General features: G+C 41.4%; 2 protein-coding genes across 2 annotated transcripts in view; one reads left to right on the top strand and one right to left on the bottom strand.

Annotated features, from left to right (window-relative positions):
- The window catches only part of nt5dc1 (5'-nucleotidase domain containing 1), a 57,020-nt gene extending 54,460 nt beyond the window's left edge, over nt 1-2,560 (bottom strand). The window contains exons 1-3 of the mRNA XM_036582556.1: nt 2,146-2,560; nt 620-711; nt 175-246 (exon numbers count right to left, since the gene is read on the bottom strand). Coding sequence (XP_036438449.1) covers nt 175-246; nt 620-711; nt 2,146-2,262 — 281 coding nt within the window. The 5' untranslated portion in view covers nt 2,263-2,560. The remainder of the gene's footprint in view (nt 1-174; nt 247-619; nt 712-2,145) is intronic.
- A 987-nt stretch (nt 2,561-3,547) lies between these two features.
- The window catches only part of frk (fyn-related Src family tyrosine kinase), a 23,451-nt gene continuing 6,998 nt past the window's right edge, over nt 3,548-20,000 (top strand). The window contains exon 1 of the mRNA XM_036582555.1: nt 3,548-4,229. Coding sequence (XP_036438448.1) covers nt 3,832-4,229 — 398 coding nt within the window. The 5' untranslated portion in view covers nt 3,548-3,831. The remainder of the gene's footprint in view (nt 4,230-20,000) is intronic.

The raw sequence follows: 20,000 nt of genomic DNA, 5'->3' as shown, positions 1-20,000 counted from the left end.
AAAAACAAGGGGTGAAAATCAGAAATGGGACTGGGCCTTGGTGAAGTGTTGGTTTGTAGATACGCTTCACTGAAATGCCTGTTCATCTTACTGGGTGAAACTAATTTAATTCTCATTTTAAAGGAGGATTAGAACAGTCCACAATAAACACATAACTGGGAGGAGGGGTCTTACCGTAGAACGGTTCCGTCCTCGGCCAGTTTGACCAGGTTCCCCTCCTCCAGGTCCACCACCAGGCCCTTAAAACTGCACACACACAAACCTCTAATGCAGCAGAGCTGAGCGGTTGTGCCGTCTGTATCAGTCACACTGTTCCTGCACAGCGTGTCGCTTATTGATCGATATCTCGATACTGACTTTTACTGATACAGAAGGCTGCAAATTGGCAATCAGAACAGAGTTAATTTACATATGTCAGCCTTAAAGACACAGCAACAAAAACATCCTGTTTAACTGTAAGAGATAAACATCACATAGAAATGAATTATGAATGTTTTTGGTACATAATATCACACAAATGTAATGACTGGAGCTCAGAGGGAAAATACAAATATGAAAATATGAGATATTGGCTTTTTAATTTCTAACAGCTGAAGTAAGCTGAAACCCAGCAGCTCACCAGAAGTCCCAGGCAGCCGGAGTCAGATTCAGCAGGTCTTTATCGTAGCCTTTATGTTCCACCAGATATCGTGCAAAACTCTCATATATGAGCTGCAAATAAACACAAAACTAAGTGGTGTTACTGACAGAAAGACAACAGCTGGCTAAAGCTAAACGCTCAGCACGTAACACAGCGCAGACAACAGCAGCTTACACTTCACTGTTCAGAGACATGCGCAGTTCAAGGGGAACTCCACCAATTTTTCACAATTTCTATATGACTAAGTGGTCCAGGTGTAAACAGAGTGGTTTGGTGTGAAACACTCTGTTCTAGAGAAACTTACCGAGTCAGGATTGTTCACAGTGGTGGTGATAGGAACCAGGCGTCCACCTCTAAAAGCTCCCTCACAGAAAGTTACTACATGAAATGGTTATGAATTTACTGCCTGATGACTGAGACAGTTTTAGATTTTCCACTATTTTCCATCATCAACATTCCATATAAACTCAGAAGACTCATGTAGGTTCACTGGTGGTTTTGGATAGTAAATAAAATGTCTGTATTTGTGATGTAGACAGTGCTACCTCTGGTTTCTGTCACCAAGAAATCAGAGTCTGTAAGATTCTGTACAACGAACCTCACATTAAACCACTCTGAATGACTTTGTTTACATTGCAGTGACAAAATTATAAAATTTGAAAAATCAGTGGAATCCCCCTTTAATGATGATTAACATTAATATCGGCTTCATTAACATGATTACAGGCTGCACATTTAGGTTCTACATGTTTCAGTCATTTCAACAGTGCTCTGTCTCCTGAGGAACCGCCAAACACCTGATTGGTCACAATCTCAGCCCTGATTGGTCAGAAGTTCAGCCCTGATTGATTAGAAGGCTGTCCCTGATTGATAACAATCTCAGCCCTGATTGGCCACAATCTCAGCACGATTGTATCATATATACATCTGGCTGTGCCACATGATACATAAACATGTATAGAAGTTGAGCGTCGATAAACATAACATGCAGCAAAATAAAGAAAAATGCAGATATTTTAGTGCAGCAATCCAGCGTCAATTAAAATGGCATCAAATACGGGTTCTACATCTAAAGATCCGTCCGATGCCGATGTTTCATTTTGTGCCGCCCCCTAGTAAAAGTTAATAATGAGTGTTTCAGGTGTATAAAATCATATAAATGGTTAAAATGGGGGAAAGAACAAAACAGAAGACGGATTGTGAGATAAAGTAGCTGATTTCATTCAGAAAACCAGGTTGAAGTTGGAATTTTCCGTCCCACCTTAAATGCTGCAGCAGTTACATTCTGGCGCCTGGAGCCACACTGTAACTGCTGCAGCATTTAAGGTGGAACGGAAAATTTAAAAAATGGAGGCTGGAGAATAATTAGACAGCATAGTTTTGTACATATAGAGTCTGTAGAGGTTGTGACGTCAGTGGCTGTAGCGCTGTGATGGCTGTGATGGTGTCTGTGATGGTGATGATGGAGCCGCTGTGTCTCCTGCTGATGCGGAGGTGTTCCTCACCCTGCTGGTCTCCTTCAGGTCGTATCTGCAGAGCGTGTGGTCCAGATCGAAGCCGACCACATCGCAGTCCTGCAGGCTGAACGTGCCGGAGGAGCCGCTCGCACTCATGCTGTTCATGTCGCTCCGCCGCCGCAGCGCGCGCACACGCACACTACACCACACGCTCTCTCTCTCTCTCACTGTCACGCTCTCTCGCGCGCTCACGCACCGCTGATTCCCCCGTTCACCGCGCGCGCCGGAGGACACCCCGCTGCGCGCGACTGTTGTCTGTCCGTTTGTTTATATTTATTTATATTTTCTTTATTCGTTCAAAGAAACGAGGACCGTTTTCATTCAAAGTCACTTCCGGGTACCGTAATGACGCGAGTACGGCGGCCGGGCCAGCGCGCTTGACGTCACTCATGCGTAGTCCGTGTGCGTGTGGTTATATGAAGTATAAATGTTTGTATTTAAATATCACACATGTTTGTTTCTGATCTTCAAGGTTTTGTTTGTTTGTTTGTTTCAGATAAAATATTGATTTATTATCATTTTGATCACTAATGTTTCTTTTTTTCCCAGATCATCTCATTTTCACAGCGGCTGATTACAAAAAGTATAATAATAATAATAATAATAATAATAATAAAGTAATCATTACATTGTATGTAATAATAATTATTGTTATTATATTATTGTGATTATTATTGCATTATTATGAAATAATAAATATATGTCTATATTTGTGCTACGTTGTATTTTTGGTATATATTTTATAGTATTTCATATTTATATTTACAAGAATCTTGATATATAATACATTTGTAAAACAATATATATAATTAATTAATATAAGTGATATATTCATGAAGTAATTTATATTATATTATATTATAAATACAATTAAAAATTAAATGACTGTCTCCATTCACTTACATTCACTGTGGACTATTGACATAACTATCTATAGATATTATCTATAGTTATTACCTATTTAGACATTTGTTTATGTTCGAGATATATTACACTATATTACACGGTTGATTTAAATGAAGTACAAGTCGATGTAGCTTTTATACAGCTTAGATAAAAATTATGTGATACACATCAAGTGTAAACTGTTGCAGTAAAAATTAAGGAATCATTATTATTGATGATAATTGGACACGTGACACAGCGTCCATCAAACAGACTGATAATCAAACAGATTGATAATGTAAATAAAATGTTGAATTCAACTTTTTTATCAGACATAAAAGTGAGTAGTTGTGTTATTGATCAGAAACGACTGGCTGCATTCTCTCCCATTCACTGTGGACTCCCTCTAGCGGCCGCTGTAACGTACTGCAAAGGGGATTGGCTGAGAGGAAGTGGGCGGGGCTCCGGCAGCGCAGGTGTCTCAGCAGGTGAGTGAAGAGCTGAAGGACCAGGAAGCGCAGTAGCTTCGAGTCGGAGCAGTAAATCTGTGCAGTGAAGGACTTTGGATCTTCTGCTGAAGAAACGAGCTTCCCTCTCTTCGCTCCGAGTTTCTGGACACTTTGAAGATTCTGACTCTGACTAGTTTTGTCTGCACATTGTGGTTGAATCGATCAGCTTTGAACATTTAAGGCTGTTCCACAGACTCTGAATTATAAGATGCTGTTTGCTGGACTCGGCAGGTGATTAATCAGGAGGTTTTAGGCTGTCGGTGTGTTTGTGTTCTTCAGTATGGAGAGTGTGCGCGAGCGGCTGGTCTCCTGCTGCTTCTCCACTTTTCCATGTCTGCGGAAAAAGGAGTCGGAGCCGTCGGGCGAAGTAATAAAACCAAAACCAGATTCAGGGGGTCTGATCTTCCAGAACCATAACCGCCATCCCCCGTTTACTCCGTCTACCGAGCAGACCCAGCAGACCCAGCATTCCTCGCCGCCTGTGCTTGTGGCGCTGTTTGATTACTCCGCACGCACAGCGGAGGACCTGAGCTTCCACACAGGAGACAAATTTCAGCGGCTGCATGACGACGACATTGACTGGTGGTACGTCAGAGCCCTCAGTGGAGTTTCAGCTAACAAGACAGGCTACATTCCATGTAACTACGTAGCGCAGTTGGAGAGCCTGGACGCAGAACCGTAAGTGTTAAAAAAAACAGTCTTTAGGACTCTTACTCATAGAGGTGCCAGTCTTTAGGACTCTTACTCATAGAGGTGCCAGTCTTTAGGGCTCTTACTTATAGAGGTGCCAGTCTTTAGGGCTCTTACTCATAGAGGTGCCAGTCTTTAGGGCTCTTACTTATAGAGGTGCCAGTCTTTAGGGCTCTTACTCATAGAGGTGCCAGTCTTTAGGACTCTTACTCTTAGAGGTGCCAGTCTTTAGGGCTCTTACTTATAGAGGTGCCAGTCTTTAGGACTCTTACTCATAGAGGTGCCAGTCTTTAGGGCTCTTACTTATAGAGGTGCCAGTCTTTAGGGCTCTTACTCATAGAGGTGCCAGTCTTTAGGACTCTTACTCTTAGAGGTGCCAGTCTTTAGGACTCTTACTCTTAGAGGTGCCAGTCTTTAGGGCTCTTACTCTTAGAGGTGCCAGTCTTTAGGGCTCTTACTCATAGAGGTGCCAGTCTTTAGGACTCTTACTCATATAGGTGCCAGTCTTTAGGGCTCTTACTCATAGAGGTGCCAGTCTTTAGGGCTCTTACTCATAGAGGTGCCAGTCTTTAGGACTCTTACTCATAGAGGTGCCAGTCTTTAGGGCTCTTACTTATAGAGGTGCCAGTCTTTAGGGCTCTTACTCATAGAGGTGCCAGTCTTTAGGACTCTTACTCTTAGAGGTGCCAGTCTTTAGGACTCTTACTCTTAGAGGTGCCAGTCTTTAGGGCTCTTACTCTTAGAGGTGCCAGTCTTTAGGGCTCTTACTCATAGAGGTGCCAGTCTTTAGGACTCTTACTCATATAGGTGCCAGTCTTTAGGGCTCTTACTCATAGAGGTGCCAGTCTTTAGGGCTCTTACTCATAGAGGTGCCAGTCTTTAGGGCTCTTACTCATAGAGGTGCCAGTCTTTAGGGCTCTTACTCATAGAGGTGGCAGTCTTAAGGACTCTTACTCATATAGGTGCCAGTCTTTAGGGCTCTTACTCTTAGAGGTGCCAGCCTTTAGGACTCTTACTCATATAGGTGCCAGTCTTTAGGGCTCTTACTATTAGACGTGCCAGTCTTTAGGGCTCTTACTCATAGAGGTGCCAGTCTTTAGGGCCCTTACTCATAGAGGTGCCAGTCTTTAGGGCTCTTACTCTTAGAGGTGCCAGTTTTTAGGGCTCTTACTCATAGAGGTGCCAGTCTTTAGGGCTCTTACTCATAGAGGTGCCAGTCTTTAGGGCTCTTACTCATAGAGGTGCCAGTCTTTAGGACATTTACACTGGGTAGTGCCAGTCTTTAGGGCTCTTACTCTTAGTGGTACGAATCTTTAGGGCTCTTACTCTTGGTATTGTCAGTCTTTAAAGCTCTAATTCTTGGTAGTGCCAGTCTTTAGGGCTCTTACTCTTGATGGTGCCAGTTTTTAGGGCTCTTACTCTTGGTAGTGCCAATCTTTAGGGCTCTTATTATTAGAGGTACCAGTCTTTAGGGCTCTTATTATTAGAGGTACCAGTCTTTAGGGCTCTTACTTATAGATGTGCCAGTCTTTAGGGCTCTTACTCATAGAGGTGCCAGTCTTTAGGGCTCTTACTCATAGAGGTGGCAGTCTTAAGGACTCTTACTCATATAGGTGCCAGTCTTTAGGGCTCTTACTCTTAGAGGTGCCAGGCTTTAGGACTCTTACTCATATAGGTGCCAGTCTTTAGGGCTCTTACTATTAGACGTGCCAGTCTTTAGGGCTCTTACTCATAGAGGTGCCAGTCTTTAGGGCCCTTACTCATAGAGGTGCCAGTCTTTAGGGCTCTTACTCTTAGAGGTGCCAGTTTTTAGGGCTCTTACTCATAGAGGTGCCAGTCTTTAGGGCTCTTACTCATAGAGGTGCCAGTCTTTAGGGCTCTTACTCATAGAGGTGCCAGTCTTTAGGACATTTACACTGGGTAGTGCCAGTCTTTAGGGCTCTTACTCTTAGTGGTACGAATCTTTAGGGCTCTTACTCTTGGTATTGTCAGTCTTTAAAGCTCTAATTCTTGGTAGTGCCAGTCTTTAGGGCTCTTACTCTTGATGGTGCCAGTTTTTAGGGCTCTTACTCTTGGTAGTGCCAATCTTTAGGGCTCTTATTATTAGAGGTACCAGTCTTTAGGGCTCTTATTATTAGAGGTACCAGTCTTTAGGGCTCTTACTTATAGATGTGCCAGTCTTTAGGGCTCTTACTCATAGAGGTGTTAGTCTCAGAGGCTCTTGCTCTTGGTAGTGCCAATCTTTAGGGCTCTTATTCTTAGAAGTACCAGTCTTTAGGGCTCTTACTTATAGATGTGCCAGTCTTTAGGGCTCCTACTCAAAGAGGTGTTAGTCTCAGGGGCTCTTACTCTTGGTAAAGCCAGTCTTTAGGGTTCTTACTCTTGGTAAAGCCAGTCTTTAGGGCTCTTATTCTTGGTAGTGCCAGTCTTTAAGGTTCTTAATCTTGGTAGTGCCAGTCTTTAGGGCTCTTACACATAAAGGTACCAGTCTTAGGGGCTCTTACTCTTGGTAGTGCCAGTCTTTAGGGCTCTTACACATAAAGGTGCCAGTCTTAGGGGCTCTTACTCTTGGTAGTGCCAGTCTTTAGGGTTCTTATTCTCTGTAATGCCAGTCTTTAGGACTCTTACTCTTGGTATTGTCAGTCTCTAGGGCTCTTACTCTCGGTAGTGCCAGTCATTAGGTCTCTTACTCTTGGTAGAGCCAATGTTTAGGGTTCTTACTCTTAGTAGTGCCCGTCTTTAGGTCTCTTCCTCATAGAGGTGCCAGTCTTTAAGGCTCTTTCTCATATAGGTGCCAATCTTTAAGGCTCTTACTCTTGGTATTGTCAGTCTTTAGGGTTAAAACTATATGTAGTGTCAGGCCAAAATAACAAATTTCACCCATAAGCACAAGACATCTTTTGAAAGTGTCAGGATTTGTAGAATCACCCAGCACTGAAGGAGACACCTTTGTACCTTTTGATCCTGCAAAGTTACAGCAATGAGCCTTTAACCTTTGTTGTCTTCAAACATACCTAATACACCTGAGGTCACCTGATTGTGTCCAACACCGTCCACATTTGTCCAACACTGGACCAGCTGCATTTCTGTGTACAAACTTCACACTTTTGTCTTTTGGATAAACTCTGTCATGCTGTGACTCTTAAGCAGTCCTCTAGCATCACTTTAAAGTTTCAGGGATGCAGTGTGGTGTTTCTTTCCTAATGCTGTTGGTGCTTCCACTCCTGCCATAAGTCAGTAACCTGTTCACAAATTTCTGCTTTTCTATTCTTAAAAATATGAATATATATTTCTGCTTTCAGCTGTTCAGTCAGGTTCTACAGAAAGTTCACGTATAACTCAGACTGAACACCTGTACCTGTATGAGAGGAAAGTTTAGTTGGCAGATACAGCTGGTATTATATAATGTTTTATGATGTTTAATGAGCAGTTGTCCAGGAGTGATGGTGCTGGATGCTGCGCTGTAATGGATGGGTGTGTGTGGGTAATCAATGACTCAGGTAACTGTTCCAGGATAAAGTATTAAAATACTGAAAACAGTAACAGTGCAAAAAGACAATGATCCCAATGTGATGATACAACTGCAATTATGTAGAAATAATAAAATTAATAAATCACTGTGAAATTTCCTGAAGGGTTGTAATTGAAGAGAAATTAAGGTATTCATTATACATCAAAATAAAAATAGTCTGGCAGCACTTCAACACAGAGCAATCCAGATTTATGGTTTTAACCTTTAATTATTTAAAAGTCTTTATCATGTCCTATGAGTAAGAGCCACATGTGGTCTGTAAATGTGAAGTGATATATTTCAGCCAAAGTCCTTTTTTTATTTTCCCCACAGTTAATCAACGATCCCTTCACTATCAGTCAGTTCTGATCGCTCAGTGTGATTGGCTGAGAGACATTCTGTGATTGCCAACGTCTATCGACAACGGCACTCCAACAAAATCTCTCTGCAGGCCCCCTAGTGGCCATTCCACTGGTGGAATTGATCTCACTCGATATTTTATTAATAAAATCAAAGAATATAGTCCATTCAAAAATGCTTAAAATATAAATTGAATGTTCATTTCTAAAATCTAATTTAATAAAACTTAAAATTTAAGGCTGAACTGAAGGAGATGCAAAACAGGCTGAAATTGCATTTTATGGTTACTGTGAAAAGGGGCTATCACTCCGAATTATTCACCTGTAACCTAGCAACAACAACCTGCATTTAAAAATCACAGCCAAAACAAAGTGATGAGTTTATTACAACTACAAAAAAAAAAAAATGCATAATACAAAAAAAGTTTACGTTTACAAGTTCAGCTGTAGGAGTTCAGCTGTAGGAGTTCAGCTGTAGGAGTTCAGCTGTAGGAGTTCAGCTGTAGGAGTTTAGCTGTAGGAGTTTAGCGGTAGCTGTAGGAGTTTAGCGGTAGCTGTAGGAGTTTAGCGGTAGCTGTAGGAGTTTAGCTGTAGGAGTTTAGCGGTAGCTGTAGGAGTTCAGCTGTAGGAGTTCAGCTGTAGGAGTTTAGCTGTAGGAGTTTAGCGGTAGCTGTAGGAGTTTAGCTGTAGGAGTTTAGCAGTAGCTGTAGGAGTTTAGCTGTAGGAGTTTAGCTGTAGCTGTAGGAGTTCAGCTGTAGGAGTTTAGCGGTAGCTGTAGGAGTTCAGCTGTAGGAGTTTAGCGGTAGCTGTAGGAGTTTAGCTGTAGTGTAGGCCTTTAGCTGTAGGCCTTTAACTGTAGGGGTTTAGTTGTAGGGGTTTAGCTGTAACTCTAGGGGTTTAGCTGTAGGAGTGTAGCTGTAGGAGTTTAGTTGTAGTGCAGGAGTTTAGTTGTAGTATAGGCATTTAGCTGTAGGCGTTTAGCTGTAGGGGTTTAGTTGTAGGGGTTTAGCTGTAGCTCTAGGGGTTTAGCTGTAGGAGTGTAGCTGTAGGAGTTTAGTTGTAGCTGTAGGAGTTTAGTTGTAGCTGTAGGAGTTTAGTTGTAGCTGTAGGAGTTTAGCTGTAGGAGTTTAGCTGTAGCTGTAGGAGTTTAGCTGTAGCTGTAGGAGTTTAGCTGTAGGGGTTTAGCTGTAGAGGTTTAGCTGTAGGAGTTTAGCTGTAGGGGTTTAGCTGTAGGAGTTTAGCTGTAGGAGTTTAGCTGTAAGTGTTTAGCTGTAGCTGTAGGCGTTTAGCTGTAGCTGTAGGAGTTTAGCTGTAGCTGTAGGAATTTAGCTGTAGGAGTTTAGCTGTAGGAGTTTAGCTGTAGGAGTTTAGCTGTAGGAGTTTAGCTGTAGCTGTACGAGTTTAGCTGTACGAGTTTAGCTGTACGAGTTTAGCTGTAGGAGTTTAGCTGTAGCTGTAGGAGTTTAGCTGTAGCTGTAGGAATTTAGCTGTAGGAGTTTAGCTGTAGGAGTTTAGCTGTAGGCGTTTAGCTGTAGGAGTTTAGCTGTAGCTGTAGGAATTTAGCTGTAGCTGTAGGAGTTTAGCTGTAGGAGTTTAGCTGTAGGAGTTTAGCTGTAGGAGTTTAGCTGTAGGCGTTTAGCTGTAGGTGTTTAGCTGTAGCTGTAGGAATTTAGCTGTAGCTGTAGGAGTTTAGCTGTAGGAGTTTAGCTGTAGGAGTTTAGCTGTAGGAGTTTAGCTGTAGGCATTTAGCTGTAGGTGTTTAGCTGTAGCTGTAGGTGTTTAGCTGTAGGAGTTTAGCTGTAGCTGTAGGAGTTTAGCTGTAGCTGTAGGAGTTTAGCTGTAGGAGTTTAGCTGTAGTTGTATGAGTTTAGCTGTAGGCGTTTAGCTGTAGGTGTTTAGCTGTAGCTGTAGGAGTTTAGCTGTAGGTGTGTAGCTGTTGGAGTTTAGCTGTAGGAGTTTAGCTGTAGCTGTAGGAGTTTAGCTGTAGGAGTTTAGCGGTAGCTGTAGGAGTTTAGCTGTGGGCGTTTAGCTGTAGGCGTTTAGCTGTAAGGGTATAGCTGTAGGAGTTTAGTTGTAGCTGTAGGAGTTTAGCTGTAGGAGTTTAGCTGTAGGAGTTTAGCTGTAGGAGTTTAGCTGTAGGAGTTTAGCTGTAGCTGTAGGCTTTTAGCTGTAGGAGTTTAGCTGTAGGAGTTTAGCTGTAGGGGTTTAGCTGTAGGAGTTTAGCGGTAGCTGTAGGCGTTTAGCTGTAGGCGTTTAGCTGTAGGCGTTTAGCTGTAGGAGTTTAGCGGTAGCTGTAGGCGTTTAGCTGTAGGAGTTTAGCTGTAGGAGTTTAGCTGTAGGAGTTTAGCTGTAGGAGTTTAGCTGTAGGAGTTTAGCGGTAGCTGTAGGCGTTTAGCTGTAGGCGTTTAGCTGTAGGAGTTTAGCGGTAGCTGTAGGCGTTTAGCTGTAGGAGTTTAGCTGTAGGAGTTTAGTGGTAGCTGTAGGCGTTTAGCTGTAGTGTAGGAGTTTAGTTGTAGTATAGGCATTTAGCTGTAGGGGTTTAGCTGTAGGGGTTTAGCTGTAGGGGTTTAGCTGTAGGGGTTTAGCTGTAGGAGTTTAGTTGTAGTGTAGGAGATTAGTTGTAGTGTAGGCATTTAGTTGTAGAAGTTTAGCTGTAGCTGTAGGCGTTTAGCTGTAGAAGTTTAGCTGTAGCTGTAGGCGTTTAGCTGTAGGAGCTTAGCTGTAGGTGTTTAGCTGTAGGAGTTTAGCTGTTGCTGTAGGAGCTTAGCTGTAGGAGCTTAGCTGTAGGTGTTTAGCTGTAGGAGTTTAGCTGTAGGAGTTTAGCTGCAGCTGTAGGCGTTTAGCTGTAGTGTAGGAGTTTAGTTGTAGTGTAGGAGTTTAGTTGTAGCTGTAGGAGTTTAGTTGTAGCTGTAGGAGTTTAGCTGTAGGAGTTTAGCTGTAGGAGTTTAGTTGTAGCTGTAGGAGTTTAGTTGTAGCTGTAGGAGTTTAGCTGTAGGAGTTTAGCTGTAGGAGTTTAGCTGTAGGAGTTTAGTTGTAGCTGTAGGAGTTTAGCTGTAGAAGTTTAGCTGTAGCTGTAGGAGTTCAGCTGTATTTGTAGGAGTTTAGCTGTAGGAGTTTAGCTGTAGAAGTTTAGCTGTAGCTGTAGGAGTTTAGCTGTATTTGTAGGAGTTTAGCTGTAGGAGTTTAGCTGCAGCTGTAGGCATTTAGCTGTAGGAGTTTAGCTGTAGAAGTTTAGCTGTTGATGTAGGAGCTTAGCTGTAGGAGTTTAGCTGTAGGAGTTTAGCTGTAGGAGTTTAGCTGTAGCTGTATGAGTTTAGCTGTAGGCATTTAGCGGTAGGAGTTTAGCTGTAGCTGTAGGCGTTTAGCTGTAGGGGTTTAGCTGTAGCTGTAGGAGTTTAGCTGTAGGAGTTTAGCTGTAGGAGTTTAGCTGTAGGAGTTTAGCTGTAGGAGTTTAGCGGTAGCTGTAGGCGTTTAGCTGTAGTGTAGGAGTTTAGTTGTAATGTAGGAGTTTAGTTGTAGTGTAGGCATTTAGCTGTAGGGGTTTAGCTGTAGGAGTTTAGTTGTAGCTGTAGGAGTTTAGCTGTAGGAGTTTAGCGGTAGCTGTAGGAGTTTAGCTGTAGGAGTTTAGCGGTAGCTGTAGGAGTTTAGCTGTAGTGTGGGAGTTTAGTTGTAGTGTAGGGGTTTAGCTGTAGGAGTTTAGTTGTAGCTCTAGGGGTTTAGCTGTAGGAGTTTAGTTGTAGCTCTAGGGGTTTAGCTGTAGGAGTTTAGTTGTAGTGTAGGAGATTAGTTGTAGTGTAGGCATTTAGCTGTAGGAGTTTAGTTGTAGCTGTAGGAGTTTAGTTGTAGCTGTAGGAGTTTAGCTGTAGGAGTTTAGTTGTAGCTGTAAGAGTTTAGCTGTATTTGTAGGAGTTTAGCTGTAGGAGTTTAGCTGTAGCTGTAGGAGGTTAGTTGTAGGAGTTTAGCTGTAGCTGTAGGAGTTTAGCTGTAGCTGTAGGAGTTTAGCTGTAGGAGTTTAGTTGTAGCTGTAGGAGTTTAGCTGTAGAAGTTTAGCTGTAGCTGTAGGAGTTCAGCTGTATTTGTAGGAGTTTAGCTGTAGGAGTTTAGCTGTAGGAGTTTAGCTGTAGAAGTTTAGCTGTAGCTGTAGGAGTTTAGTTGTAGAAGTTTAGCTGTAGCTGTAGGAGTTTAGCTGTAGCTGTAGGAGTTTAGCTGTAGGAGTTTAGTTGTAGCTGTAGGAGTTTAGCTGTAGAAGTTTAGCTGTAGCTGTAGGAGTTCAGCTGTATTTGTAGGAGTTTAGCTGTAGGAGTTTAGCTGTAGAAGTTTAGCTGTAGCTGTAGAAGTTTAGCTGTTGATGTAGGAGCTTAGCTGTAGGAGTTTAGCTGTAGGAGTTTAGCTGTAGCTGTAGGCGTTTAGCTGTAGGGGTTTAGCTGTAGCTGTAGGAGTTTAGCTGTAGCTGTAGGAGTTTAGCTGTAGGAGTTTAGCTGTAGGAGTTTAGCTGTAGGAGTTTAGCTGTAGGAGTTTAGCGGTAGCTGTAGGCGTTTAGCTGTAGTGTAGGAGTTTAGTTGTAATGTAGGAGTTTAGTTGTAGTGTAGGCATTTAGCTGTAGGGGTTTAGCTGTAAGGGTTTAGCTGTAGGAGTTTAGTTGTAATGTAGGAGTTTAGTTGTAGTGTAGGCATTTAGCTGTAGGGGTTTAGCTGTAAGGGTTTAGCTGTAGGAGTTTAGTTGTAGCTGTAGGAGTTTAGCTGTAGGAGTTTAGCGGTAGCTGTAGGAGTTTAGCTGTAGGAGTTTAGCGGTAGCTGTAGGAGTTTAGCTGTAGTGTAGGAGTTTCGTTGTAGTGTAGGGGTTTAGCTGTAGGAGTTTAGTTGTAGCTCTAGGGGTTTAGCTGTAGGAGTTTAGTTGTAGTGTAGGAGATTAGTTGTAGTGTAGGCATTTAGCTGTAGGAGTTTAGTTGTAGCTGTAGGAGTTTAGTTGTAGCTGTAGGAGTTTAGCTGTAGGAGTTTAGCTGTAGGAGTTTAGCTGTAGGAGTTTAGTTGTAGCTGTAAGAGTTTAGCTGTATTTGTAGGAGTTTAGCTGTAGGAGTTTAGCTGCAGCTGTAGGAGTTTAGCTGTAGGAGTTTAGCTGTAGGAGTTTAGCTGTAGGAGTTTAGCTGTAGGAATTTAGCTGCAGCTGTAGGTGTTTAGCTGTAGCTGTAGGAGTTTAGCTGTAGGAGTTTAGCTGTAGGAATTTAGCTGTAGCTGTAGGAGTTTAGCTGTAGGAGTTTAGCTGTAGGAATTTAGCTGTAGCTGTAGGAGTTTAGTTGTAATCTAGGAGTTTAGTTGTAGTGTAGGCATTTAGCTGTAGGGGTTTAGCTGTAAGGGTTTAGCTGTAGGAGTTTAGTTGTAGTGTAGGCATTTAGCTGTAAGGGTTTAGCTGTAGGAGTTTAGCTGTAGGAGTTTAGCTGTAGGAGTTTAGCTGTAGGAGTTTAGCTGTAGGAATTTAGCTGCAGCTGTAGGTGTTTAGCTGTAGCTGTAGGAGTTTAGCTGTAGGAGTTTAGCTGTAGGAATTTAGCTGTAGCTGTAGGAGTTTAGCTGTAGGAGTTTAGCTGTAGGAGTTTAGCGGTAGCTGTAGGAGTTTAGCTGTAGGCGTTTAGCTGTAGTGTAGGAGTTTAGTTGTAGTGTAGGGGTTTAGCTGTAGGAGTTTAGTTGTAGCTCTAGGGGTTTAGCTGTAGGAGTTTAGTTGTAGTGTAGGAGATTAGTTGTAGTGTAGGCATTTAGCTGTAGGGGTTTAGTTGTAGCTGTAGGAGTTTAGCTGTAGGAGTTTAGCTGTAGGAATTTAGCTGTAGCTGTAGGAGTTTAGCTGTAGGAGTTTAGCTGTAGGAATTTAGCTGTAGCTGTAGGAGTTTAGTTGTAATCTAGGAGTTTAGTTGTAGTGTAGGCATTTAGCTGTAGGGGTTTAGCTGTAAGGGTTTAGCTGTAGGAGTTTAGTTGTAGTGTAGGCATTTAGCTGTAAGGGTTTAGCTGTAGGAGTTTAGCTGTAGGAGTTTAGCTGTAGGAGTTTAGCTGTAGGAATTTAGCTGCAGCTGTAGGTGTTTAGCTGTAGCTGTAGGAGTTTAGCTGTAGGAGTTTAGCTGTAGGAATTTAGCTGTAGCTGTAGGAGTTTAGCTGTAGGAGTTTAGCTGTAGGAGTTTAGCGGTAGCTGTAGGAGTTTAGCTGTAGGCGTTTAGCTGTAGTGTAGGAGTTTAGTTGTAGTGTAGGGGTTTAGCTGTAGGAGTTTAGTTGTAGCTCTAGGGGTTTAGCTGTAGGAGTTTAGTTGTAGTGTAGGAGATTAGTTGTAGTGTAGGCATTTAGCTGTAGGGGTTTAGTTGTAGCTGTAGGAGTTTAGTTGTAGCTGTAGGAGTTTAGCTGTAGGAGTTTAGCTGTAGGAGTTTAGCTGTAGGAGTTTAGTTGTAGCTGTAAGAGTTTAGCTGTATTTGTAGGAGTTTAGCTGTAGGAGTTTAGCTGTAGAAGTTTAGCTGTAGCTGTAGGAGTTTAGCTGTATTTGTAGGAGTTTAGCTGTAGGAGTTTAGCTGTAGCTGTTGCTGTAGGAGCTTAGCTGTAGAAGCTTAGCTGCAGCTGTAGGAGCTTAGCTGCAGCTGTAGGAGGTTAGTTGTAGAAGTTTAGCTGTAGCTGTAGGAGTTTAGCTGTATTTGTAGGAGTTTAGCTGTAGGAGTTTAGCTGTAGCTGTAGGAGGTTAGTTGTAGAAGTTTAGCTGTAGCTGTAGGAGTTTAGCTGTATTTGTAGGAGTTTAGCTGCAGCTGTTTAGCTGCAGCTGTTTAGCTGTTGCTGTAGGAGCTTAGCTGTAGGAGTTTAGCTGCAGCTGTAGGAGTTTAGCTGTAGGAGTTTAGCTGTAGGAATTTAGCTGCAGCTGTAGGTGTTTAGCTGTAGCTGTAGGAGTTTAGCTGTAGGAGTTTAGCTGTAGCTGTAGGAGTTTAGCTGTAGCTGTAGGCGTTTAGCTGTAGCTGTAGGCGTTTAGCTGTAGGAATTTAGCTGTAGCTGTAGGAGTTTAGCTGTAGGAGTTTAGCTGTAGGAGTTTAGCTGTAGGAGTTTAGCTGTAGGAGTTTAGCTTTAGCTGTAGGAGTTTAGCTTTAGCTGTAGGAGTTTAGCTGTAGGAGTTTAGCTTTAGCTGTAGGAGTTTAGCTGTAGTGTTTTGAAGGAAAGGGAAACACTCTGCGGTATGTCTGTTTGCTGTAAATGTGTGTAATGTGAGCTGGTAATTTCCCACCCACTGGATTGTCACTGTACAGCTGTCTATAAGGCATGTCACCTTTGAGTTATTTGAGCATTATGGAATGGAGAGGTTCCCGCCCAGTTTTAGATTCTCACTTTAGATAAGAAATCTAAACAGCTCAGAGATGAACAGCTCTGATAATCACTTTTTCAGAGAATTATCCAATTTAATATCCCTTCATATTACATAACATTCATACTGAAACTTCACATATGCTTATTTATTAAACCAGTGTTTCGTATATTTGTAGTGTATTTCTGTGTGTGTGTGTGTGTGTGTGTGTGTGTGTGTGTGTGTGTGTGTGTGTATATATATGTATATGTACACACACACACGGTGGAGTCCAAAAATCTGAGACCACATTGAAAATCTGGAACTGTTTTCATTTGAATAAACACCAGAAATGTTGAAAATTTTGAAGAATTTAAAACATTAAAAGTTATGAGAAGTAAAATGTAGAAATATTGTTTCTGATTCAGTATTTAAACTGAAGTGAGTGTGTGAAGCTGATCATGTTGAGTGTTTGTAGTAAAAGCTCAGAGTGTGTTTAGTCTGATCTCTTCCACTGACGCTCATGTTCAGACTCTCAGCTGGATCTGATCTGCTGATCAAACACTTGTACACTAACTTACAGAGCCCATGCAGCCTGAGTGCTCACTGTCATTAAAGAGAGATACTGAGAAACTCAAACTGAAATTAGAAAAGAAGGCAGAATTGAAGCTTTTTCACCGGCGTGCTCTGAACCCACTGTCACTCTCTGTACGTCATCCTCTCTGATGATGATCTCGTCACAAGCAGTTCAGTGTACGAATCTCCTCAGCGGCTTGTGTGATACATAAACACACACACACACACATACACACACACACACACACACACTCTGAGGACTGAAGTAAAGAATGTGCTGAGGGGCGGAGTCAGCATGTTGTTCCACATTCCAGCATCTCACAGCTCAGATACAAAACACCAGTAGTGTGTGTGTGTGTGTGTATACTTGTCTTGCTATGCTTTCAAGAACCTCACATCCTCACAATGATAGGACAACAAGATTGTTTGGCACAGCTGAGGACATTTTGCTGTTGTTTTTACCACAAATGACATATTTTTGTAAAAAAAACTATGAGTTTTGGAAACTGAGATTAAGATTAGCATAAATGTGAAGTTTAGGTGTAGCGTTACTTCGTGCTTGTGTGTGTGTAAAGTTGATGAATAACTCACAGAGAATCAGGAAGTAATTCAGACTGTGTTAATCATTGATCAGCTTCAGCCTCCATCAGTAATAAATCAACAGAAACCAGCAGAGTCCGTTTACCGTAAACTACAATAACCACCTCAATAAGATGCTTATCTAGAACACGCCTCAAGGACAGCAGGTTAAAGGTCAGCAGTCACAGGCAGGAGGGGGATGTTACTGATTCTCCTCACTGTAAGACACATCACTGATGCATTGTGGGCCGTTGGTGTGTGCTGTTGGGAACGTTAGTTTTCCATGTGGAGGTAATGTAATCTGTAATCCTCTGTTTATGACAGATTCACAGGAGAAGAAATCTTGGTATAAATTAAAGAGATGGGAGGGGCTTGATTTACATATCGTCGCCACATCTGTTCCACCCACCACATGTTAATCTGCTCATGAGTACAAAACAGATCCAGGATGTCCTGGAATATTCACAAACATGGGAATCTGCATGGATTAATGTAACCTGGGGTTGTTTTGTTTGTTTTAGGATGTGGGATTAATATAACCTGGGTTTTTTAGAACATGAGATTAATATAACCTACAGAATCTGTATAGATTTTTTTTAATTTACTTTATTTACTATACAACAACATAAATAACCCCGGGTTATATTAATCCCACATTTAAAAAACAAGCAAAATAACACAGGATTAATAAAATCTGGGGTTATTTTATTTGTTTTAAAGTATGGGATTAGTATAACCTGGTTATTTATTTTGGGGTTATTTTGTTTTGTTGTATAGTAGGTACAGCTGCTAGAATGTTCACAGATTCTGTAGTCTGTAAAATTTACGGACACGGCAGATTCAGACGAGATTAAAATCCCTGAGAAATTCTGGGTGTAATTACATTACACTTCCAATCTAAAACGAATCCAATCTCATTAAACCGCATCATCAAATCTATCAGAGGTTACTGAGCTACTGAACACACTTTGAGACAGATTTGTGATGATATACACTCATGGTCCTTCAAGGGTTCTTTAGTAAAGATATTGGTACTATATAGAACCATCAACACACAAAGAACCATTTGCATGATTAAACGGTTTTTTGCATGGTAAAATTGCTCTTCAGATTGATTGAGAATGTGGGGTATATGGTTCTATATAGAACCTGTTTGAAAAGGGTTCTATATAACACCAAAAAGGGTTCTTCTACTGTTACAATCTTGACATTGTAACAGCAGCAGAACCCTTTTTGGTGCTATATAGAACCATTTACAACACATTCTTTATCAGTCATACAGAGAACCACTTATGCATGCAAATGGTTCTTTGAGTGTTCATGGTTCTATACAGAACCACTGTCTTTACTAAAGAAGCCTTTTGTAAAAGTGCAGTTAGCACTGTGCTAATTAGTGGGGTATAAGCCTCTATTACTGGTAAGCTGAGTTAAAGAGCTGTATTTTCAGATGTTTATTAAAAGCAGTGGTGGGCAGTAATGAAGTAAATGTAATTCGTTTTTGTACTTAAGTAGTTTTTTGTGTATCTGTACTTTACTGAAGTGTTTACATTTTGGGTGACTTTTTACTTTCACTCCTCTACATTTCAAAGTCAAATATCTCACTTTTTACTCCACTACATTATGGGAAATCTGTCGTTCCTTTTGGTTTATGTGTGAATAAAAACGTAACAGGTCAAAACGAAAGAAGCGCAAAGCAAGAACACCAATCAGGGCACAGCGCTCACTTTGTTTTGAGTTTGTCTTGACCTGTTGGTCATACTGACCCAATGCAAGCACACGGTTCAACGTCAGTGCAGCAGTGTACAGGTTTGGAAGTGCCTATTCCAACATAAATGATGAACTAACCTAACTTTGTGTAAATAGACCACAATATAGAAATATGTACACATATGCAGTTGTGACTGTCATGGTTCTTTTTTCTGAATTTATACAAACACTATTTCGTTTTATAGTAAATTAGTTTTGGCTAGTTTGTGTTTATGAACAGAGACCTACAGATGCAGTTTAGTAAAGGAAACTCATTTGTGAACCTGAGTTTAAAGTTTTTATAAAACATAAACTTGTAACTAAGTTCAAATAAATCTTAAACTGAAACTTTGCTTGTTCACAAAAGGTTATTTCAGAGCCACTCAGTTCTACCTAATGGAAACTGTTTGCCTTCAGTGTTTTGTGCTTTTGATAATTTTAATAGACATCAGCGTCACTAATTAATGACATTCTATTAAAAGATTGGTATTACAAGAGTGGAGTATTTTCACTTAAAATTAGTTGATTAAATAGAGCCATAATTAATCTTTTAGTACTTTCACTTTCAATACTTAAGTACATATGAAGGCAAATACTTCTGTACTTTTACTCAAGTGGTGGTCTAAAGGGAGAAGTTCTACTTTTACTGGAGTAATATTTGACCTTGGGTATCTCTGCTTTAACTCAAGTACATGGTTTGTGTACTTCGTCCAGCACTGACTAAAAGTGAGCTCTGAGCTCGACTGTCTAATAAAAGCTGAACTGAGCTCCACAGTTTAGAAGCAGAATAACTGAAAGAGTCTCTCCACGTTTTCTGTGTTTTACTGAAGGAGTTCAGAAGGTCAGAATCTGCAGATCTAAGATCATAAACAGACCGACGTTAGCCTCGTGGCTAGTAATGAAAAAGCAAACTTCAGATACTGAACACATCTCAGCTGTTTGGGGTAAACTGGACATTTTTATTTGTAAATTAGATTCTTTGCTGAACTTTCGTTTTAATGAAGATAAAAGGTGTTTGAGTGACAGACAGACGGAGTGCTGTTATCTATTTATGGTATGTAAGTAATATTTATGGCATGTATGCAGTGTCTCTGTAGAACATTACGTCAGGATCAGCAGAGGAGGCGGAGTGCAGTGAGGTTCCTGTTATTCTGGTGTTGAGAAGCTGAGTGTGAGATGGTTGTGATAAGCGTCAGGTTCTGTGTTTTCTGTAACTCTGATCTGGAATGTGTGTCTGAACTTCTCACACTCAGTTAGACGTTCTTTCAGATTCACCAGTGAAATGTGTGATTCTCACAGTTCCTTTTCAATGCAGTGAGAATAAATTACAGTGTGACCAATATATCGGTTGGACAGTAATATCAGCAGAAACTGATAACCTGTGGATTTATTGATATCTGACAATTATCATCAAGAACTCACCAATTTATTCATATCATTTGTATATATGTAACACTTCTGAAAACCACTGTCTGTGAACACAGCTTGTCGCTGCATCCACAAATGCAAGTTAAGACTCTGTCATGCAACGAAGAAACCAAATATAAACAGGATCCAGAAACGCCGCCGCCTTCTCTGGGCCCGAGCTCATTGAAGTTGTAGACGGTGTTTATATACTGGCCCCCTCCTCTCTGTAGATGGTGTTTATATACTGAGCACTCCTCTCTGTAGATGGTGTTTATATACTGACCCCCT

Source organism: Colossoma macropomum, unplaced genomic scaffold, assembly GCF_904425465.1.
Source record: "Colossoma macropomum unplaced genomic scaffold, Colossoma_macropomum, whole genome shotgun sequence".
NCBI lineage: Eukaryota > Metazoa > Chordata > Actinopteri > Characiformes > Serrasalmidae > Colossoma > Colossoma macropomum.
Note: the sequence above shows the minus strand (reverse complement) of the source record. Positions and strands in the feature narration are given on the sequence as shown.